This window comes from Spea bombifrons, chromosome 9 (genome assembly GCF_027358695.1).
Source record: "Spea bombifrons isolate aSpeBom1 chromosome 9, aSpeBom1.2.pri, whole genome shotgun sequence".
Lineage (NCBI taxonomy): Eukaryota > Metazoa > Chordata > Amphibia > Anura > Pelobatidae > Spea > Spea bombifrons.
Window position 1 is genome coordinate 42,025,907 of NC_071095.1, and position 19,373 is coordinate 42,045,279.

The following is a 19,373-nucleotide window of genomic DNA, read 5'->3' on the forward strand; positions in this document are numbered from 1 at the left end:
CAGTGAATCTGATGGCTCATGACAAAAAGAAAGGGTTGTCTATAGAATGACACGTTACCCAGTAACACACCCTTGCCTAGGGTGGCAGATCTAGGGGTGCGGCAGTTTTCACTGCAGAAACTGCAAAATTGATAGGCAGATCACCCTAGCGTGCTTCTGCTCAATGGGCCGGTTACAGAGATATCCCCAACTGGCCCATTTACACTTTAAAACAAGGAGCGCTGGGATGTGATGTCATGTCATGGCACCCTGTATGGAAGATGGTGGCCGCGGAGGGGGTGGCTGGGGCCTGTCCAGGGATTACCTTACCAGCAATAGAGTCGGTTCTACAGCCGACCTCAACATAATATTTTTTTCCCTGGTTAGTGCAAAATTGGAAAGAGCGAGGTTTTTTTTTGCCTTCTTTTGGATCAACAGCAACAAATTAACAGATATAGGTGTGACAGAATGACCTGTCATACAAGGCCCCAAGGTAGTCAGAGATGGCTCCAGCCTGGCTGCCAAACAGGCAGGAACTCCATTGTTTAATTAATCCCATCAATAGGATTGCTGACTGGGGATTAAAGGTTGGGTTGAATACTTGTATCTGTTAATTTATGTTAATGAAGTTCTGTGGCTATATGAGTCTATGTTTTACTACAATAAACTGTTCATTCCTGCTGTACTCAATTCAAGGTAGTTGTGTCTACTTATTGGGTACACATAGCAGGGTTCCAAGGTGCGCATGCTGGCTGGTGCTGGAAGTGATTCCGGGGACAAGAGGAGGATACACGTGGGTGATCTCTGGGAGTTACTACAGCTCTCTTGGTGAACCCGTTACAATAGTAAAGGCTGAACTTGATGGACACATGTCTTTTTTCAGCCTATGTAACTATGTAACTATGTAATATTGCAAATTTTCATGCCACAAATTGTGTCAAACATCCTTACACATGTTACTTATTATGCCTAAAATAGCATAATATGTCTTTTCTTACACTATACTGGCTTCATATACAGCACTTTAGACATGAGCTTAGGCTTCCACCAACCCTTAGTGTCCGATGTCTGGTTAGTAAAGGTAAAACATTATGTGAGTTTTCCTCATCTTTAGTTTCGAAAACCTACTTATCACACCCTGTTACCCTATTGACAATGCAGATGACACATTCGGAAAACAAAGCAGCAGGAGTTCCCCCTTAAACTGCAGACCTGGACATCACCATTGTAGGTCAGTCATGTGATATTTGAGTGACTTCTTTTCCCCTTGCAACATAACTCTGGCACACATACATAAACACACACACAAATTTGCCCATGCCAACACAAATACAGTTACTCATACCCATTTATACATATGTGTACACAGTGTGCCCATGCATTAAGACGACACACTTATACATAGACCTTCATGCTAACATATACTTATACACAGACATCCATGATCACACACACTTATACAGATCAGACTGAAAATCAGGTGAAAATCTGCAATACCCTTAGCGACCTCAATTTTAAATCCAATGTAGACAGCCATAACAACAAAACTCCTGGGACATTGGTTCTCTATTATACAGTACATCAGTTCTGCTGAGCTAATTGAAAATTAAGGTTTGGATCTAAGCTTCTAAAAGAACACTCAATTTAGTCATATGCTAGTGATTTGATTTTTATAGTTATGTTGATTGATGTATATGAATAAGGCCTCTTCTTCATCCCTGTATTTGGCCAATGAATTTCATAATTATCTAACAGTACGGTGTGCCTGAGACTATGATTCCATTTAAGTATTTAATACTTGCCACAAGGTGGCGGTGTAAACCAGACAACTGTGTTACTAGGTAACTATATAATGTTGTATTTTTTAAACTGTACTTTTTTGGGCGAGCTGTAGACGGCTTACTCAGACAGGTCCTTAAGGGCCAGCAATGAGCCAGATAGTATATTCATGCCTCTGCAATCAAAATGCAATCAGATCATTAGCATTGATTCAGGGATGAGTGGGAATGCATGTCAAATATAGGGCAAGGTTCTAAAATGTGAAGCAATCACTATAGCAACCACCTTGCACAACAAATGCTCTTTATACACATTCCCAAATGTGTCATGTATTACTCTGTAAAACATGCTGTAATTATGGCTTCATACAATGAAATAGAGTTATCTGGACAGTATCTTATCATATCCTGTTTTATGCAAATCCAGCCCGCCAGGGCCAATTTAGGATGATAAAGGCCCCATATATATTCCTCCAAAGCCCCAGCAACTTTATGTTAAAGAAATACAGCTGTTCCAGCCCTGAAATCAAAATCCAGATGTGGGACTGTGGGGACGTCATGGTCCCTCCAGGGACTACACCGCATACAGCTGTATTTCCTTGACAATATTTCAAATGCCCAGAGAGGTGTCTGTTTTGGGGGTGTGGTTAAGGGGTGTGGTTAAGGGATGAGTAAACAAGAATTTTTATATGACATTTTGGGCTCTAGATGTAGAGATTTCTGTTATTTATGTAACAGAGCGAGGTATTTAGCCCGAGAAGAATCTGTTTTACTTACACTTTTTAATTTATAAACACATATTCTGCTGTTTGCATACACATTACTGTCAGAGATGTATCTGAGCCCAGGGCAGCAGGTCCTGCCACAAGTGTCCCGCTATACAATGGGCCAGTTACAAGGGACATCTTTGATCTCCCCATCCGGCCTATTTATGCTATGAATGCTGTGCCGCTCAGCACAACCTCCATAAGCCTCACTAAAAGGCGTTCCACGTCTTATCTCCGTTTTAAAGGCGTACAGCCTTTTATTGTAGCGGAGACACCGACCATGGAGGTGGACTACAGCCTTAGGTCGGCCCCAAAGGTAAATACACCCAATTATTGTAACTTTTAGGCCTGTAAAACACTGGAATACATGGAAACATTCTAAGAGTCTCCTCAGGGGAGGAAAGAAGGACACTTCTTTTATTTTAATGGCTGCTCCCACTCCCTCCCTTCATCAGTGCCCTCAATAACTAGAAGTTAATGCATTGTGTTCACATGACGCTGTGTGGGGGGCTGCGGGGGGCACACACTCCTATATCTGAGAGAGAGTTTCTGTTTTACCAGTTCTCATTGGCAGTAACCATGGAGACGTACATACGTGCGCCCTAAGAAGTTCAAAAGCAGATTCACATTTCCCTTATGTGTTTATTTCACATCATTGGTACATTAGGATACATGAAGGGGACAGTGAAAAGAGAAGAAAAGCACACACTAATTGGGTAAAGGCTCGTATTTTGAGACCGTCTGGCTTCCGCTTGCTGTGTTTGTAAACCGAGCGTATAGAAGTTTTGTGAGCAGCTGCCAGCGCCAACTCACACAACGCTCTCCTTCCACACACGCCCCCGACTTCCCTCGTACAATGGCATCTCTCTGATGGGCGGCTACTTCTTGGGATGAACCAAAACAGTCTTCAGAGGGTAAGAGGTTACAGGCTCTGAAGTCGACGCCTCTCACCAGCCATTGTAGAGTAATGACAGTAGTTACTGCCCCTGGGTATGTGTGATTGACAGCAGCTGACCCCGCCCCCTGTTTCAGTGCCGTCCGGAGTTAGAACGCCGGCTGCGTGTCCAGCCTGTGGCTGCTGGGGCACTTTGGGGACCCTGACGTACCCCTAGCGTTCATGTAGTAGGTGACTGCCCGGTTACTCCATTGTGGGCAGGATATGAGGCTCGCCTTCTGTGGCCATGGCAAACGTCAGGGTAGCTCTGCGGGTCCGACCGCTCAGCAAGAGGTAGGTACCCGATGTCGCAATGCACAGTATGTACGCATGAAAGAGCATATGCGATATAGCGTGTACATGCGTAAGGTGTGATATATATACTCATCTCAGCGATACATATGATGTAATATATAGCTATATAGCATATCTCAGCATTACGTATTATGTAATATATAGCTATGTAGCGTATCTCAGCATATATGAAATCAGGATTATTATGATTTTTCTTAGCTGTGATTTTTGGGGATCTTATATGGAATCAGAGTTCACATTGTTCTGTCTGCATGTTAAGCGTTAGCTCTGTTTAAGCAGCACTGAGTAGGTGGTTACATTTTGCATTCAAATCTTAAAGAGAGTCATTTTTATTAAAGGCATTGGGGGTCGTGACATCCTGGAGAAGAACCAAAGGGATCGGTCTATTAGAAGACAAAAGACGCACTGTTTTTAATTTTTTTCCCTTTATCGACCAACAATGGGTTATAGTATAAGTGTCGGCATATAACAGGAGTCTTTGTAGGAACGGATTGTTGGCCAGCGATGCAAATATTAAATTACATTAGGAATTTTGTATTTGGGACAATGATATGAGTGTGAAACCTATCCATATTCTATACGTCATGTTCTCAATAATATGACGTGCGGATCAGCAATCAAGGAAGATCTGCTATTTCGGCCAAACTGATCAATTAGCTAAGTAATCTGTGGGTTTATTAAATTGCCCTAGAAGAGCATGTTTCCACAGTGGCCTCCGGTGATCTCAGGTGGGTCTGTCGCTATCGTTTTGACAGATCCCTCTGTGCTGATCCACCGGTTCTAACTGATTCTTTGAGCGGACAAAATAGGTGGTAGTCACGGGAAGTCCATCAACCTCATTTAGAAGTTTTATTCTATAACTTAAGAAACCGCCACCAATAGCCTTTACTTCCATAGTAATAACTGCAGAGCACAGAACCTATAATGCAGTATAGAGCTTTACAGGTAACTTTTCTTCATTGGCATGATCTTTGCTGCAAATGGCAGTAGATTGCTAGTCTCTGTCACTTTATGGGGATTATTAACTAAATTGGGAATTTTTGGGCAATTATCTATTTCCCATGAGCATCTGCAAGAAAAGCTTGTTTGACCTTGTATGATGCAAAACTAATCACTGAAATTTCATGAAGCTCTAATTTAACTAAACATTGTACAGGGCCAAGTCATACCTACTTGCAGGAACAACTTGGTGTGGTTGGATCCTCGTAATGAGTAGCAACATCAGTGAGTTGAAAATCCAACTATCTTTCAGTCATAGTTGCAAACTTTATGAATTAACCCCCTACAGGTCTACATGGCGGAGATCAGCTCGCAGCTCCCCACACCAAAGAGTCTCTTGGTCAAGTGTTCTGTATTCTTGAAGCTAGATGGATGTAACCACAAATACCTGCCCATGTTCTCCATACCATATTAGATTTTCTTTGATTTTCATGATATTGATGTTAAGCGGCTCAGCCATGAATCCAGATCCTCCATCTCTCACCCAATGAAAACGTCAGACAGCGCTGTTTTAGTGATGGACGCTAAGGTGTCAGTTCACTGAGATGCAATTTCCTGGGTAGCTCATTGGCAGTAGACAGTGAGGTTGTTGGGACAGTCTAACCCTGGTCCAGATTGAGAGAAATCATCTGCTGCTTCATGCTTATACGTGAAATAATTATTGTTTACTGGAAAAGGCTTTTGTTTAGCCTTTGAGCTCAATGTTCCAAATCTTTGTGTTTCCTTAAAAAACATTTGCTGCAGTGTTTGTGAATATTTTTTTATAGCGACTGGGTGGTAGCAGTACAAGTTACTTAAAAGCTAGATTAATGGTCCCGTTACAATTGTATTGGGTGTAAAAGCTACCAAAACAAATTGCATGGCTTTGATCATTGGTTTATTAGTCAAATTAAAGACTGATTTATTGTTCTTGTATAGAATGAATGCACAGATATATATTAACAAGTACCGTAACCTGTGCATTATATATCTGTGGGAATTACAGGATGCTAGAAAGCTCTGTGTAGTTACATCAAAGTTATTAGCTAGAAAAGCAAATGCCCATATAGGATTAATCTTGGGCAGCTCCAAAATAAAAGTCAATTTTTATGTTTTTTTAAAAAACAATGATTGTAGATTTAATGCAGATGTTGACAAATTTAGAATTTTTCTCCAAAGAAAAAAAAATAAATGTATTCATATTCAGTATTTAAAGTGATTTACTCATAATGAGTAGCAACGTGAGCGAGTTAAAAATATATTCCTTTAATCATAGTTGCAAACTGCCACTTTAGAAATAAACCCCCTACACCAAAGAAATACACCCCCGCCCCAAAGAAACCCTGCGTCAGCAATTGTTGTATACTCTCAACTCGAAGCTAGGTGAATGTGAGATTTTCTATGCAGTCCTGTTTTAATAGCATTTGAGGACCCTATGCACAAAGCCTGGCCCTGATGCACAAAAAAGGGAAATCAAATAGAAAAGGAAAGGAAATGACTATAATCAGTTTCGAAACATACTTCTTTTTGAGTCAATTGGCTCTGTAATGTTCAATCCTATTTGTTTTTGTTTAGGAGATGTTACAAGTTTTTATACAAAACATGGAATGCGGCTTTAACTGAACCGTCATATGCTACGGAAGTTCTGTGTAGTGTCATTTGTGATATAGGATATACAAGTGAGGACAGAACATAGTGAATCTATAGTGAATCGCAGTCTGCTGTACTGGGCTGCTCTTATTAACCCTTTAGTTTAGTGTTCCTGTCATCTAAGCGCTAGAAGAACAGTAACAAACCAAAGCAAATCTGTCATTTTAATACAAATATTACATTTTGAATTTTAAAATACTAAATATAGCCATCGTAGTTTTTACAGATCAAGAAAGCAATTATTATACATATTATGTGGAGATGTATGTAGAGACCATTTACTTTCCTGTTCACAGGATCTAAGCGTTCTTTAAATCCTCAATATTGATATTTCTCTAATTTTAAGTTACTGTTCCACTGAGTTGCCATTTTATTGGTTAAGGCAGCCTTTGTATGGATGAAGAGGAGAAAAGGAGACTGCTTAGTAAAATCAATTTAAATGCTAGTTTTACTGTCGCCGATCCCAGCCTCTATAAAGTAAAATAGTCCCCTACGTTTAAACTAAATCAATTATATTGTTTGATAGTCGTAAGGCAAATTTAGTTATGCTAAAATCTACCCATGTGACATTTCCCCTCTAAATTAAGGTTATTTTTGCAAGAGGTTAGGACCAAGCCTTGTATATGGAACAGGAATAGGAACGCTACGTTATAAGAGAAAAAAAACCTTTATTCAGGCTCCGGGAGAGACTGCTGTGGGGTGCTGCGTTGCTGCTTGAACCTCTAGACCGAGATGCGATCAGTGTTAGCTGCCTGTGCTGGCAGCCCCACATGAAATCTCACGCATGTGTGCAACTTCTTAGAATAGAAGAGCTCCATGGGGAGTAATGCAAGACTTAATGCATGCCACGAACAAGGAGAACTTCCCGATGCGTCTCATAGGTTTGATGCCAACAGTGACAGATATGCTTTAAAATAGAGTGGGCTACAATAAAATATCTGTCTTCAAAAAAGTGTGATTCAAAATGACTACAGTGTTCTCTGTAAAAGCATCTCTTTCACTATTATTCAGCGTTTGGGTGGCAACAAGTACCCTTTTTAGTTGAAGCTGAAACACAAATAGCAGAGTTACCGAGGGCATGTGCCATTGTACTGCCAGCTGTAAGACTGTCAAAGCAAGAAACTGTCTCTTTTTTCTATTGTGGAACAGATGGATGTTCAGAGTTGAATATGTGTAAATCATACGTGATTATGTGGTCAAGAAGTCCTGCAGGACTGTAAAAATTGCGCTGTAAGTTTCATACGCATCAGCTGGATTCCGGGGATATGTCTAATTTTCAATTTGCAAGACATGAATTAGGTCAAATCAGTAATCATGGATAAATGGAAACTACTGGTACATAAAAATGTTGTTGCTATCTGGCACTTATATTTTTAATGCTGTCTAGTGTCTAAACTAGAGGCTAGTGAGGCGGCCAGTGTTTGCCCTGAGCTGAGCCAGACCACTGGCTTTTCTCATCGAGCCAAGCCAGGTTCCTCCACAACATAATTAAAAGCTATAGTTTACTCTGCGTAGGTTCTTACCTCTACTGATGAGTAAGTAATACTCTTAACGTTTTCCGAGAACCAACATCACCTAATGCTAGAGTTAAATTGTTAAAACATGATTGTTAAAAAGTATAAACTGAATCCATCCAAACCAATTCCATATCTTACCTGCCCTGACTGCAGATTAAGCTTTCCTTTGCATAAAAAGGAGTCCTTTTCTCCCTCTTTTTCTTTGACCTGTAAATACAGTACCATATTTAGTTTTCTTTGGGGAAAAATTTATTTTATTTAATTTATTCCAACTTATATGGAGGCTGCCATTTTAGGCAGAGTGGTATTTTGAGTGACTTTTCCTACTGAAACCTCACATTGACCTGATTTCTTATGGCAATACCAAAGAAATCCTGCTCAATCCTGCTTTACTCTATACACTGTTATTAGTTGGGGTGTCTGGGTGATTAAGACTCAGCCATTCCATTGTTTACCACAGGTAGTATGATAAGGAATGGGGGGTTGTCTAGTAGATTGGGGTAAGATAACAGTGCGAGAATCTTTCTGAAAATATTGTGTTATTTAAAAATTAGAACTAAACGCTTGCAAGCAGAACACTCTCTACCTCTCTATCAGGTTGTCTTAGTCTGTCAGTTGTCATTCCCCTTGAATATATCAATTGTGTAAAGTGCTGCTTAAACTGTTGGGGCTAGATAAGTAAAAGATAATAGTAATAAAGCAGAAAACAATACAATAATAAGACAGATTTTGGATGTAATACTATTAATAAAAATAAGGGTAGCTTGACTTTAAATAGATAACAGGTTTGGTCACTTCACACTATATCAAGTAATATTTACTTTGTTCATTTGCACTTGAAAGCATTTCATGCCTCTTTCTATTGTTCTTGTGTGGTAACCTAAGGAAGCTGAATCCTTAAACTCACTTCTTGTTGCCTTGTTGCTGACATTGATGATGTTAACTTGTTTTCCCTATTGGTAACAGTCATTTGTTGTGGGTCTCCAAGGCTGCGGTGTGACTGTCTAGTTTGTGTACACATACACACACCCCCCCTCCCTGAGCCCACACAACCAGCAGCATTTTGAACCCATCCACCAAAAACAAATGCTCTTTAATCCGCGGTCTGTTGCAGGACTATAGCTCCCCATCTGTCTCAAGTTTCTACCCTGAACGATTGGAAACTCCTGACTTGGACTTAATGCATATTAAGGGACTGCAGCTCTCATCACCTTGAGCCAGGCACAAGTCATGCCTGTCTACTGTTATAGAATTTGCAAAATAAGGCAATATATAGACATACATCAGGCCTAAATGTTTATTAGGTTTGACAACTAACTTTTGTGCCATTTTAGATTGATATTTATAGGAGTACCTCTTTGTGGTTCAAAAAGAAAATATCAGTCTGGTTCCCAAATTTGTCTGTCTATCTAATAACTTTTATACTACTTTGTCAAGCCATGTCATGCATGTTAAAAGAAGGTTGATGTCAAACAGCAGAGAAAGCTCAGATGCTGTGATCCAAAATAAAACGATATCGCACTGTAGTTGGTTCGAAGTGACATTTATTCCACCACGACTGGCAACATTTCGATCCTGCTACTTTCTCAAGCCGTGTCACGAATGCCATTGTCAACAAAGAGTGCTAGTATTCTTTTTGCGCACGTTAGTCTGCAGAACATCAAGATGCTGGTATATCTCAGCTAAAGCCTGTTTATATTCCTGAGAAAATCACGTAACGTTTTTTTTACCAACACTCTACAGGAATGTTCACTGAGGAATATTTCTTGTAGGAGCTTCAATCACACCCAAGACTCTGCTCGCTGCTTTGTAACATGACTCCGTACAGCTTAAATAACTACGGTTTTCTGTGCTGTGAATTAATTCCTAGAAGGTTTTCAGAGCTAGGAAAAACAGGCTTATCCTGACGGTTTAGGAATCGTTGCAATATCTTTGCTCAAAACCACTGGTAGAAACCAGCAAAACTAGAAATCTCCAAAGTCCTGTGTGTGACTTCCAGAAGAAAAGAGATTCACTTGTGTGCACCTTGTGTGTGTGGTCAGAGCAACCCTGAGAAAATACAATATAATACATTATTGCCATATTTAACACATTCAGTAGCATATATCTAGTTTTTTCTGTGTGGTTGAAGGCATCCATCTTTGCAGTGTCCTAGATGTTTAGAATTGTAAGTTTCTTATATTTAAATATTCCATCCACTTAAAAAAGGTTCAACTATTTTATTGTGGGTCAGTAAGATCTAACCCAACACTACATAGAAATATAAAAACATCTATCAGACGTGCAAATAGGCCAAAAATGATTCGGACAAATTTTTTTGTTTTATTTTGGCCCATTCATTTTCGGGCAACATATTTCGTTGCTTGCCCTTTCACTTTTTACCAGAAATTCTGAGGCATTTTGAATTTGGGAACAAAATTTTGTGCCTGGTGCCTACATTCACTCTCACTCACTTTCTCTCTGAGAGATAGTGAACTAGAATGAGAGTGTAAGGGAATGTAGACCCATGAATGTCGGACAAAAATTCTGAGCTTTTTGCTTAGTTTTCAGAATTTACCAGAATTCAGTACATTTGCAATTCGTAAAAATCTGAATGCACAAGGCTATTATCTATACCAGTTTTAAAACATTTGCTTTAGAATAATGCAAAAATGGATATATGTGTATTAATTTGGTAAATATGTTGGTAAATCCGTAGTTCTTAGTTGTTCAGATGGATGTTGTATTTTGTTTTTGAGAAGAAAGTATTCTATAAATGACTTGTTCAAAATAATAAGACTTTTTCAACCCTTTTTTGCCTGCTGCCTTATGTAAATCAATCAATATGAAATTAAAAATAGTTAAATAATTGCAGAATGCGAAACCTGCATGTTTTGTTAAGTACGTTCTGTTATCTCTTAATTTAACTTTTGTGCTCATATATGGAAACCAAATCTAGCGTTTTTACCATGACCCTTGACTGTGGGAGTGAAGATGGCTACAATGGTGAATAAGACCAGTCTGGCTGTGTCCGTATGCCATAATGTGTTGTGACAAATTTATGAACCCTTTTGCATTTTTGTCAATGTAGAGCCCACAGCCCAGTCAGTTCCATAGCCATGTTTACTTTTCAGATGTCCATGGTCAGAAAGACGACTGGTGCCTCCCACACTCTACAATAAACCCTTTTGCCTAAAAAGAAGACTTTCTAGCCTAGGCTGGAGAGGCCAGTCCTAATTACCACCTACTGTGTTTCTCTTTCTTCATTAAAACATTTTAATTATTGCGCTTAAAAGTACAGAGAGCAACAGGGTAGCTATATATAAATATATAAATTCTGACCAAGGGCAAATGTCACTGTGTCGTAGAAACATTCAACACTAGAATTTGTCTCAATACCCAGTGCTGGAAAACTACACAAAACTACTGAAATGATAGCTTACTGAATATTGTGTGATAATTATCTTAATATATATTTCTATAATATTGTTGAAACATAATGTTAATAAAGAACATTGTAGAATACCAGTGGCTTGGTATGTAACTGACAGCATCCTATGCCTCTTGTATAAAAGAAACACGGTTGTTGAGTCATAAAATGCTGACGCGACCGTTAACAATGCTAGAAGGCTGATTGGAGTCTCTTTCAAACCCAAATGTCTGTTACTCGGCCGGAAATTCCAGTCTTTGGAAGTAGTGGGCCAGATGTTTTTCTGGATGGCTTCCAAGTGAAATCACAAAAGGCTTCAGTCCTTATGTAGCCTTCTCATTACGCAGTGGAGGGATTTTTGTTCCTTTCTTGCATTTTCTGTGTTTACAGCTTGAAGCATTTATGTTCTTTTTGTTCTAGTTATCTCAAGCATAGCGTTGATAAATGTTTTCTAAAGGTTCACGTTATTAAATGCATTTCAATTATTATTTTAACAATCAACATATGGTATCTACAGCATTCTTATAAACAGTCCAGGGTTCCAAATCAGGACCTGCGACCGCATTGGTCTTCTCATTTGGGTTTACTTAAAATTCTTAAACTGAATTAGAAACTTTACATATTTTAGATTCATAGCAGTATGGTTTTAAGAAATGCCCTTATTGACCTTCAAATACCATATTTGCTTGATTATAAGACGAGGTTTTTTTCCAGAGCAAATGCTCCCCCGTCTTATAATCGAAGTCGTCTTCTAATCAGACCTCTTTCTGCTGGGGCCGTGCTGCTTACCGGGCTTTGGTCGTGAGCAGCGTCTATGCTACTAGCAGCAGGAGAACAGGAATCTAGCACAGTCCTCACATAACTCTACCTCCCCCCTCCTTCCTCTGGGGGCGGGGCCAGAGAAGTTGCTCGCACAGCTGGGCCCCTGCAGAAGTCTGCGAGTGGGAGACCAGTTCAGGTAAAGGGGTGGGGGAGGGTTTTTGTGATTAATGTGTGAAGTATGTGTGATTAATGGAATGAATGAGTATTTAAATGTTTGTGAATGAGTGTGTGTGTGATAGCATGGATGTGTAAGGGGGGTGGTGGTGGTGGTGGAGGCTGTAATCACACTACTATCATCCCCAGGTTCCAGCATGTACTGGCTGCCTTGGCTTGATAGGAGTGTGATTGCTGTTAGCATATATATATATATACCTCCAGAAATGCATTTTAACCCCAGAGTGGCATATAGGGGTATAAGGCATATCATGGGGCAGAGGGGCATATAAGGGGTTAAAAGGCATATCATGGGGCACAGTGGCATATAGGAGGGTATAAGACATTTCTGGAGGCAGCGTGGCATATAAAGGGTTAAAAGGCACATCATGGGTGGCAAGCCTGGGGGCAGATGTGCATAACTGGGGGGGCAGGTTGGGAAATAAAATATATATATTTTTCTCAATCATAGCTTTTATTAAATAAGAAAAAATAGTTTCCATGAATTAATATTTACTGGTAAAACTTTTTTCCTATAGGGTAGTCTTATATTCAGGCTTTTTGTTTTTTTCCTAAATTAATACCATATTTGCTCGATTATAAGACAAGGTTTTTTTCAGAGCAAATGCTCTGAAAAATACCCCTCGTCTTATAATCGGGGTCGTCTCATAATCAGACCTCAAATAGGTCTGACTATGAGACGACTAAGATCCAGATCCCACGCAGCTTCAGGGGACCTGGATCCTCCTGTCTCCCCCCCCCCCGCCCCACTTACCGGTACTTCTGAGTCCCCGGTGTGTAGCTGGGGAAGCGTGTAGATGTCTACGCGATTCGCGTAGACAACTTCCGCTGCAGCCGGAAGGAGGTGTGGCTAGCAGCGGGGGTTGTCTGCGTCCGGTGCCGGTGCGGGGAACTCTGATCTCTGACAGTCGGGGAAGGTCTGCGCGATGGACGCAGACAACCCCCGCTGCTAGCCACACCTCCTTCCGGCTGCAGCGGAAGTTGTCTACGCGAATCGCATTTCTGGAGGCAGAGTACTCTGTGAAATGCCTTTTAACCCCCCTTAATGCCACTCTGCCTCCAGAAATGCCTTTTTAACCCTCTCTGGAAAAAACCTCGTCTTATAATCGAGCAAATACGGTAATCTTGTGTTTTGTTAAGAAAGCTCTGCGTTGGTCGCATCTGACTAGAAAACCATCTGGTGCACTAATGCTTTTTGTCATACTCCAGAAGTGCTGTCAAGATGGCACTTTGTTGAGTGGCGGCTTCTTGATATGGTTGATTGTGCCCCATTACTGTACTCCCAGCCTCTCAAACTTCACTGGGATTCATCTTGCCGTTCCTATCCTGGTACCTTGCGTTACCCTCCGGCTTGTTTGAATTGCTCTTGCTTAGTCCTAGTCCTTAACAATTCACCAACCTGGCCCTTCTTAAGAACTTACTTTAATTGATCCACATCTTATTGGCTATTGCTTTGGGATAGTGCCACCTATGTCCTCCAGCTATGAGTTAAGTTTCTTAATATTTAATATTCTAAAATTGTAACCAGTTTGATATTAGTTGAATTACCTAGGTCAACATTTAGTGAATTTGTCCCCTGCTGAATAGTTTTATCTGTTATTATTACAGAATTGTTAGTGTGATTCCCTTTGAAGGAAAATAAGTCTGTTTTTAATGCGCATCCTTATCTCGTAACTTCCTCTTACCTTTGGCAAGCAAAAGCTGAATTGTAGGTTGAAAAAAAAAAACATACAGATAAATAAAAAGTAGTATATGCCTTAGAAATTGCAGAAATATCCCAAGCTTTTTGTTTCATTTCAGAGAGGATGCAGAAGGAGCAAGAATCATTTTGAATGTTGATGAAAATGTTGTGAGAATTCGAAATGTGAAGGTAAGGTTGTGTTTTTATTTTTGTGGGTTTTTTGCGTGCTTGTTTATTGTAGCTCTAGCTAGTGTTTTATCTGCTGGTGAATACACAGAGCCGATTTGTAAATCCAGAAGACATCTTTTGCATTCTATGGGCTGCCAATAGATTGGGACACTACATTAGAGAAGTTTAGCTCTTTTACAACTATAAGAGAGTTGGTTATAACTTCAGTAATACAATTACTTCCCCATGGAATTTATCACAGCAACATAGGAGACTGATTTTATATCCAGTAGTGCAAAGATGGATGTGACCTGACAGTCTCAAAGTGGGGTGACACATCAAATAGCATTAAACACTAGCACAGGGGTGTCCAAGTTTTTTCTGCAGTGGGCCACTTCATCAGAATTGTATACGTGCAAGGGCCGCACTCATTTTTCACTGGGAGAAAATATGGCCTTTAATAAAATATGCAGATTAAAATAAAGTAAATGACACAAAACCTTTACTTTTCCTCTCACTGATTTCTGGGCCTAGAAAGGTTTGTGACTACAAATTCAGGATAATTAAAAATGAAATACTTCTATTTATTCTAGGGATGCACCAAAATGAAAATTCTGGACCAAAACATTCACAGTTCACTTAGCCAAAACCAAAAATGACGCCCCACTTTTATAAATAATAATAATAAAAACTCACATTTTTAATAAAAGTAGGTAAGACACCACAATTGGACAAACAAATTAGCAATATGACTTGGCATGATAGGAGTGTGATTGCTAACAGCAATCACACTCCTATCATACCCAGGCAACCAGTAAATGCTGGTACCTAGGCATGATGGTACTGTGCTTGCTGTTAGCAATCACACTCTTATCATGCCAAGTCAGCCAGTACATGCTGGTACTGCTGGCAGCATCAATACACAAGGGGGGCAGCTAGCTAGGTTTCAGCATGTACTGGCTGACTTGGCATGATAGGAGTGTGATTGCTAACAGCAATCAAAGTCCCATCATGCCTAGGTTCCAGCACTTACACATCCAACTAGTAAATGTTGGAACCTAGGCATGATGGGACTGTGATTGCTGTTAGCAATCACACTCCTATCATGCCAAGTCACCCAGTACATGCTGGTACAGGGTGGCTGTAAGTGATGTGCAGACCCCATACTGCTGACAGCATCAATACACAAGGGGGCAGCTAGCTAGGTTTCAGCGTGTACTGGCTGACTTGGCATGATAGGCGTGTGATTGCTAACAGCAATCACAGTCCCATCATGCCTAGGTTCCAGCACTTATACATCCATGCTATGACACACACACTCATTCATTCACAGATTAATTCCCTCAATCACGCATACTCATTCAAACACCCTCCCCACCCCCTTACCTGCACTGCAGCTCCTCGATGCCGCTCACAGACTTCAGCAGACGGCACGGCCTCCCTCTGCGTTCTCTGGTACTGCACAGAGGAAGCAGGACTGGAGCAGAGTCATGTGATGTCACGTGAACTCTGCTAGGTTCCGCTTCCTCTATGCAGTACAGAAGACTCTCCCACAGGTAAGGAGCAGGGCTCGAGGTGCGGCCCGCGTAAGATCGGTTGCCCTGGCTGCATGTTGGACGCCCCTGCGAAAGCATTAACAAACCCATCTGAACATGATGTGAATGGTGGTAGTTGCTGACAGAACACTGTTTCTTCTTCTGGTAGTTCTGATCCTTAAAAGAAGATTTGTCAAGAAGCTGTGATCTTTGAACATACTGTGTACTCTAAATCTTTGATTTACTGTAGTAATAACATATATATAGCATTGACAAAAACCAGTTTCAAACCCTTTGTTCCAATAAACTTCCTTTGTTTGCAGACCTGGAGGCTTCCATTGTTGTAGAGCAGGGGTGGGCAATTAATTTTCCCATGGGGCCACATGAGAAATTGGAATGGTTTTAGAGGGCCAGACCTCTACAAACTACAAACTCCGAAGCCTTGTCCATTTTGTTAACTTATGTGCTGTTTAATAAAGTTATTCAAGCCTACGTCATTGGTAGAGGTGCTTGAATAAGTAAGGCCTGAATAACTATTAGCACAGCACAGAAGTGAACAAAATGAACAAGGCTTCGGAGTGCATACCGTATTTTTCGCTCTATAAGACGCACCTGCTGATAAGACGCACCTAGATTTTAGAGGAGAAAAAAAAGGAAAAAATATTTTGAGCTAAAAAATGGGCTAAAATATTTATTACAATAACTGAATAAGCTATGAACACAGTAAGACACACGCAGTAAGACACACACAGACACAGTGAGACACACACAGACACAGTAAGATACACACAGACACAGTGAGACACACACAGACACAGTAAGACACACAGACACAGTAAGACACACACAGACACAGTGAGACACACACAGACACAGTAAGACACACACAGACACAGTAAGACACACACAGACACAGTGAGACACACACAGACACAGTAAGACACACACAGACACAGTAAGACACACACAGACACAGTGAGACACACACAGACACAGTAAGATACACACACACACAGTAAGACACACACACACAAACACAGTAAGACACACACACACAGTAAGACCTCCCTCCCTAACCCCCCTTCTCAGTATCTCCCCTCTAACTCCCTAACCCCCCCTTCTCAGTATCTCCCCTCTAACTCCCTAACCCCCCCTTCTCAGGATCTCCCCCCCCGCCCCGGTCACTTACCTTAAACTCCTGTGTTGGAAGCGTGAGGCGTTTGTCTCGGGTGCCGGCGCTTCACTGCTGATCGCCGGCGTCTGACGTCATATGCCGGCGCCCAGCGTAAAGCGCCGGCACCCGAGACAAACGCTTCCAACACAGGAGTTTAAGGTAAGTGACCGGGGCGGGGGGGGGACACCGGACTCATTGGTGAGTCACCAGGACACTCTTTGCGGGCCGGTCCGAGCTATTCAGCGGGCCGGATGTGGCCCGCGGGCCGTGCTTTGCCCAGGTCTGTTGTAGAGTGATGTTTTGGGTGACTTTCTCTGTGCAAACATCACACCGAGCGGATTCTTCATGCCAATGCTGATAACGTCTGTTCCTTCATAGACTTTTATTAGTCACTGAGCCATTCTATATTTTACCACAATGCAGTCAGTGTGTTTAGAAGACATACAAATGGATAAGATGCAGCCTGAAAACATTATATCATGTAAAAAAAAATAGCAAATGGCACAATAGTTTTGAGTAATAATTTCTATTTTTAGTTATAAAAATGGTGGGTGTTTTCCTTTAAAAATAACTGAATTATGTACCTCTTGCAAGGATTTATTCCTTTTTAAAGGGCCACTCGGATGGCTCCATCATATGCTTATGTACACACATGCTTACACAATACATCAACACACCCACTCTAACATGATATATCTGCTAATGCCATATGGTAACACATACAATACCATACACACTAACATCACACTCTTATGCACACACGCACACTATCCAACAACATATACTCAGTCACACACATACTGGCTAACACTATATACACAAACATACTGAATCTGGCACTGCAATACAGCAGACACACTGATTCTGACACAATACATTTACATACACACACTGACTACAGTACTCAAGCACTACTCCCCTTTCCCTCTCACCTTGTGGAGACCTGCCATGCCGCTGCCTATAGTCTATTTTGGTTCACATAAATGCCCGATATCTGACTATTTACCGAGCCAGACATTGATGGTGTGACAGTGGTACACCATAAGTCCCATCACTATATACTCAGACAGACAAAGACAATGGTACAATGTAACTCCTATCACTTTATACTTAGCCAGACACTGATGGTGATACACCATAACTCCCATCACATTATACTGAGCTACACAAAAGCAAAGGTTGGAATACAGCACTCATTTCTGAAATGGTGCACGAGCCAGGGTACCACCAAGCCCTTCGATATATAAAAGCAAAAAAATAAAAAAGCACAGGCTCAGCACTCAAATAGTAAGGTGAGTTTATTTCACACAAGCAGCATTGACTGTGTGAAATAAACTCACCTTACTATTTGAGTGCTGAGCCTCTGCTTTTTTATTTTTTTATTATACTGAGCTAGACACTGTTTGTGGTACACCATAATTCTGTTAGGGACCAGGAACCAGACGGACACAAAACGTAAAATGCAATCACCTTTATTGTAATGACAATAGTGAACAAAGCCAAATCGTGATCCAAAAGCATATACCAAAAGACAAGCCGGGGTCAGGAACCAAAACAGATACTCAGACAAGCTGGGGTCAGGAATACAGAGATCAGCGAAGTCAGGAACAAGCCAGGAATCAGGAGCCGGGATGGACGTCAGAGAAAGCCAGGTCATACACAGGAACACAGGAACACAAGAATAGCACTTGCAGCCGGAAACAACACAAGGGCAAGGAGGAAGTGAAGTTTAGCTGCTTAAATAGCCAAAAGGGGCTGGCTGTGGGCTGGACAATGGGCTGAGTCACAGGAGTGACAGGAGTGTAGCCATGGCAACCCAGCCAGGCTGTATAGCCTCCAGCAATGCAGCAGAAAAGCAGCTAGACCATAACAAATTCCTCTCTTGCACACTTGCTTTCTTACATTCTCAAGATGTCTTCCTGCCTTTCTCTCGTCCCTGTTTCCCTTCCTGGAACTCCTCTTTCTCTTCTTCTTCCTGCTCTTCTGTCCTGCAGTATAGTCCGACTCTGTAGGGGTGTACAACCAGGAGTTGACCCCCGCCCCGATACCTCACAGGCAGATGTCCCCAAACCTTGCAGGCCCTTGTCAGCCCGCAAGCTGTGTATACTTGTTATAATTATTGTGCACATATATATTGCACATATATTGTTACATGAGCAAAACATTGACACATGTTACTGACATCTGATGAACCGATGTAATGCTGGAATGGCTTATTTTTTTTTTTTATTCTATTGTGTCTGATATGCTATATTAAAAACCCAGAAGGCTGTTTTTTGAGTAAAATTAAAGCAGGATTTTTTCCCCTCAAAATGTTATCACTGGTATCGCAAAATGGTCTATGGTGCTGTTTTATTCATATCACAGTAATAAAGGGAACACACCTAGCATGTAATGGAAACATCTGGATGGTATTTAAAGTCTGGAGTTACTTTTGAGTGATGTAACCCATTCAGTACTGGAGTGGCTGCTGCTCTTTCTCTGATAATACA

General features: G+C 41.0%; 1 protein-coding gene across 1 annotated transcript in view; it reads left to right on the forward strand.

Annotated features, from left to right (window-relative positions):
- Positions 1 to 3,652: 3,652 nt before the first annotated feature.
- Positions 3,653 to 19,373, forward strand: part of STARD9 (StAR related lipid transfer domain containing 9) — a 90,963-nt gene continuing 75,242 nt past the window's right edge. The window contains exons 1-2 of the mRNA XM_053474460.1: positions 3,653 to 3,752; positions 14,124 to 14,193. Coding sequence (XP_053330435.1) covers positions 3,706 to 3,752; positions 14,124 to 14,193 — 117 coding nt within the window. The 5' untranslated portion in view covers positions 3,653 to 3,705. The remainder of the gene's footprint in view (positions 3,753 to 14,123; positions 14,194 to 19,373) is intronic.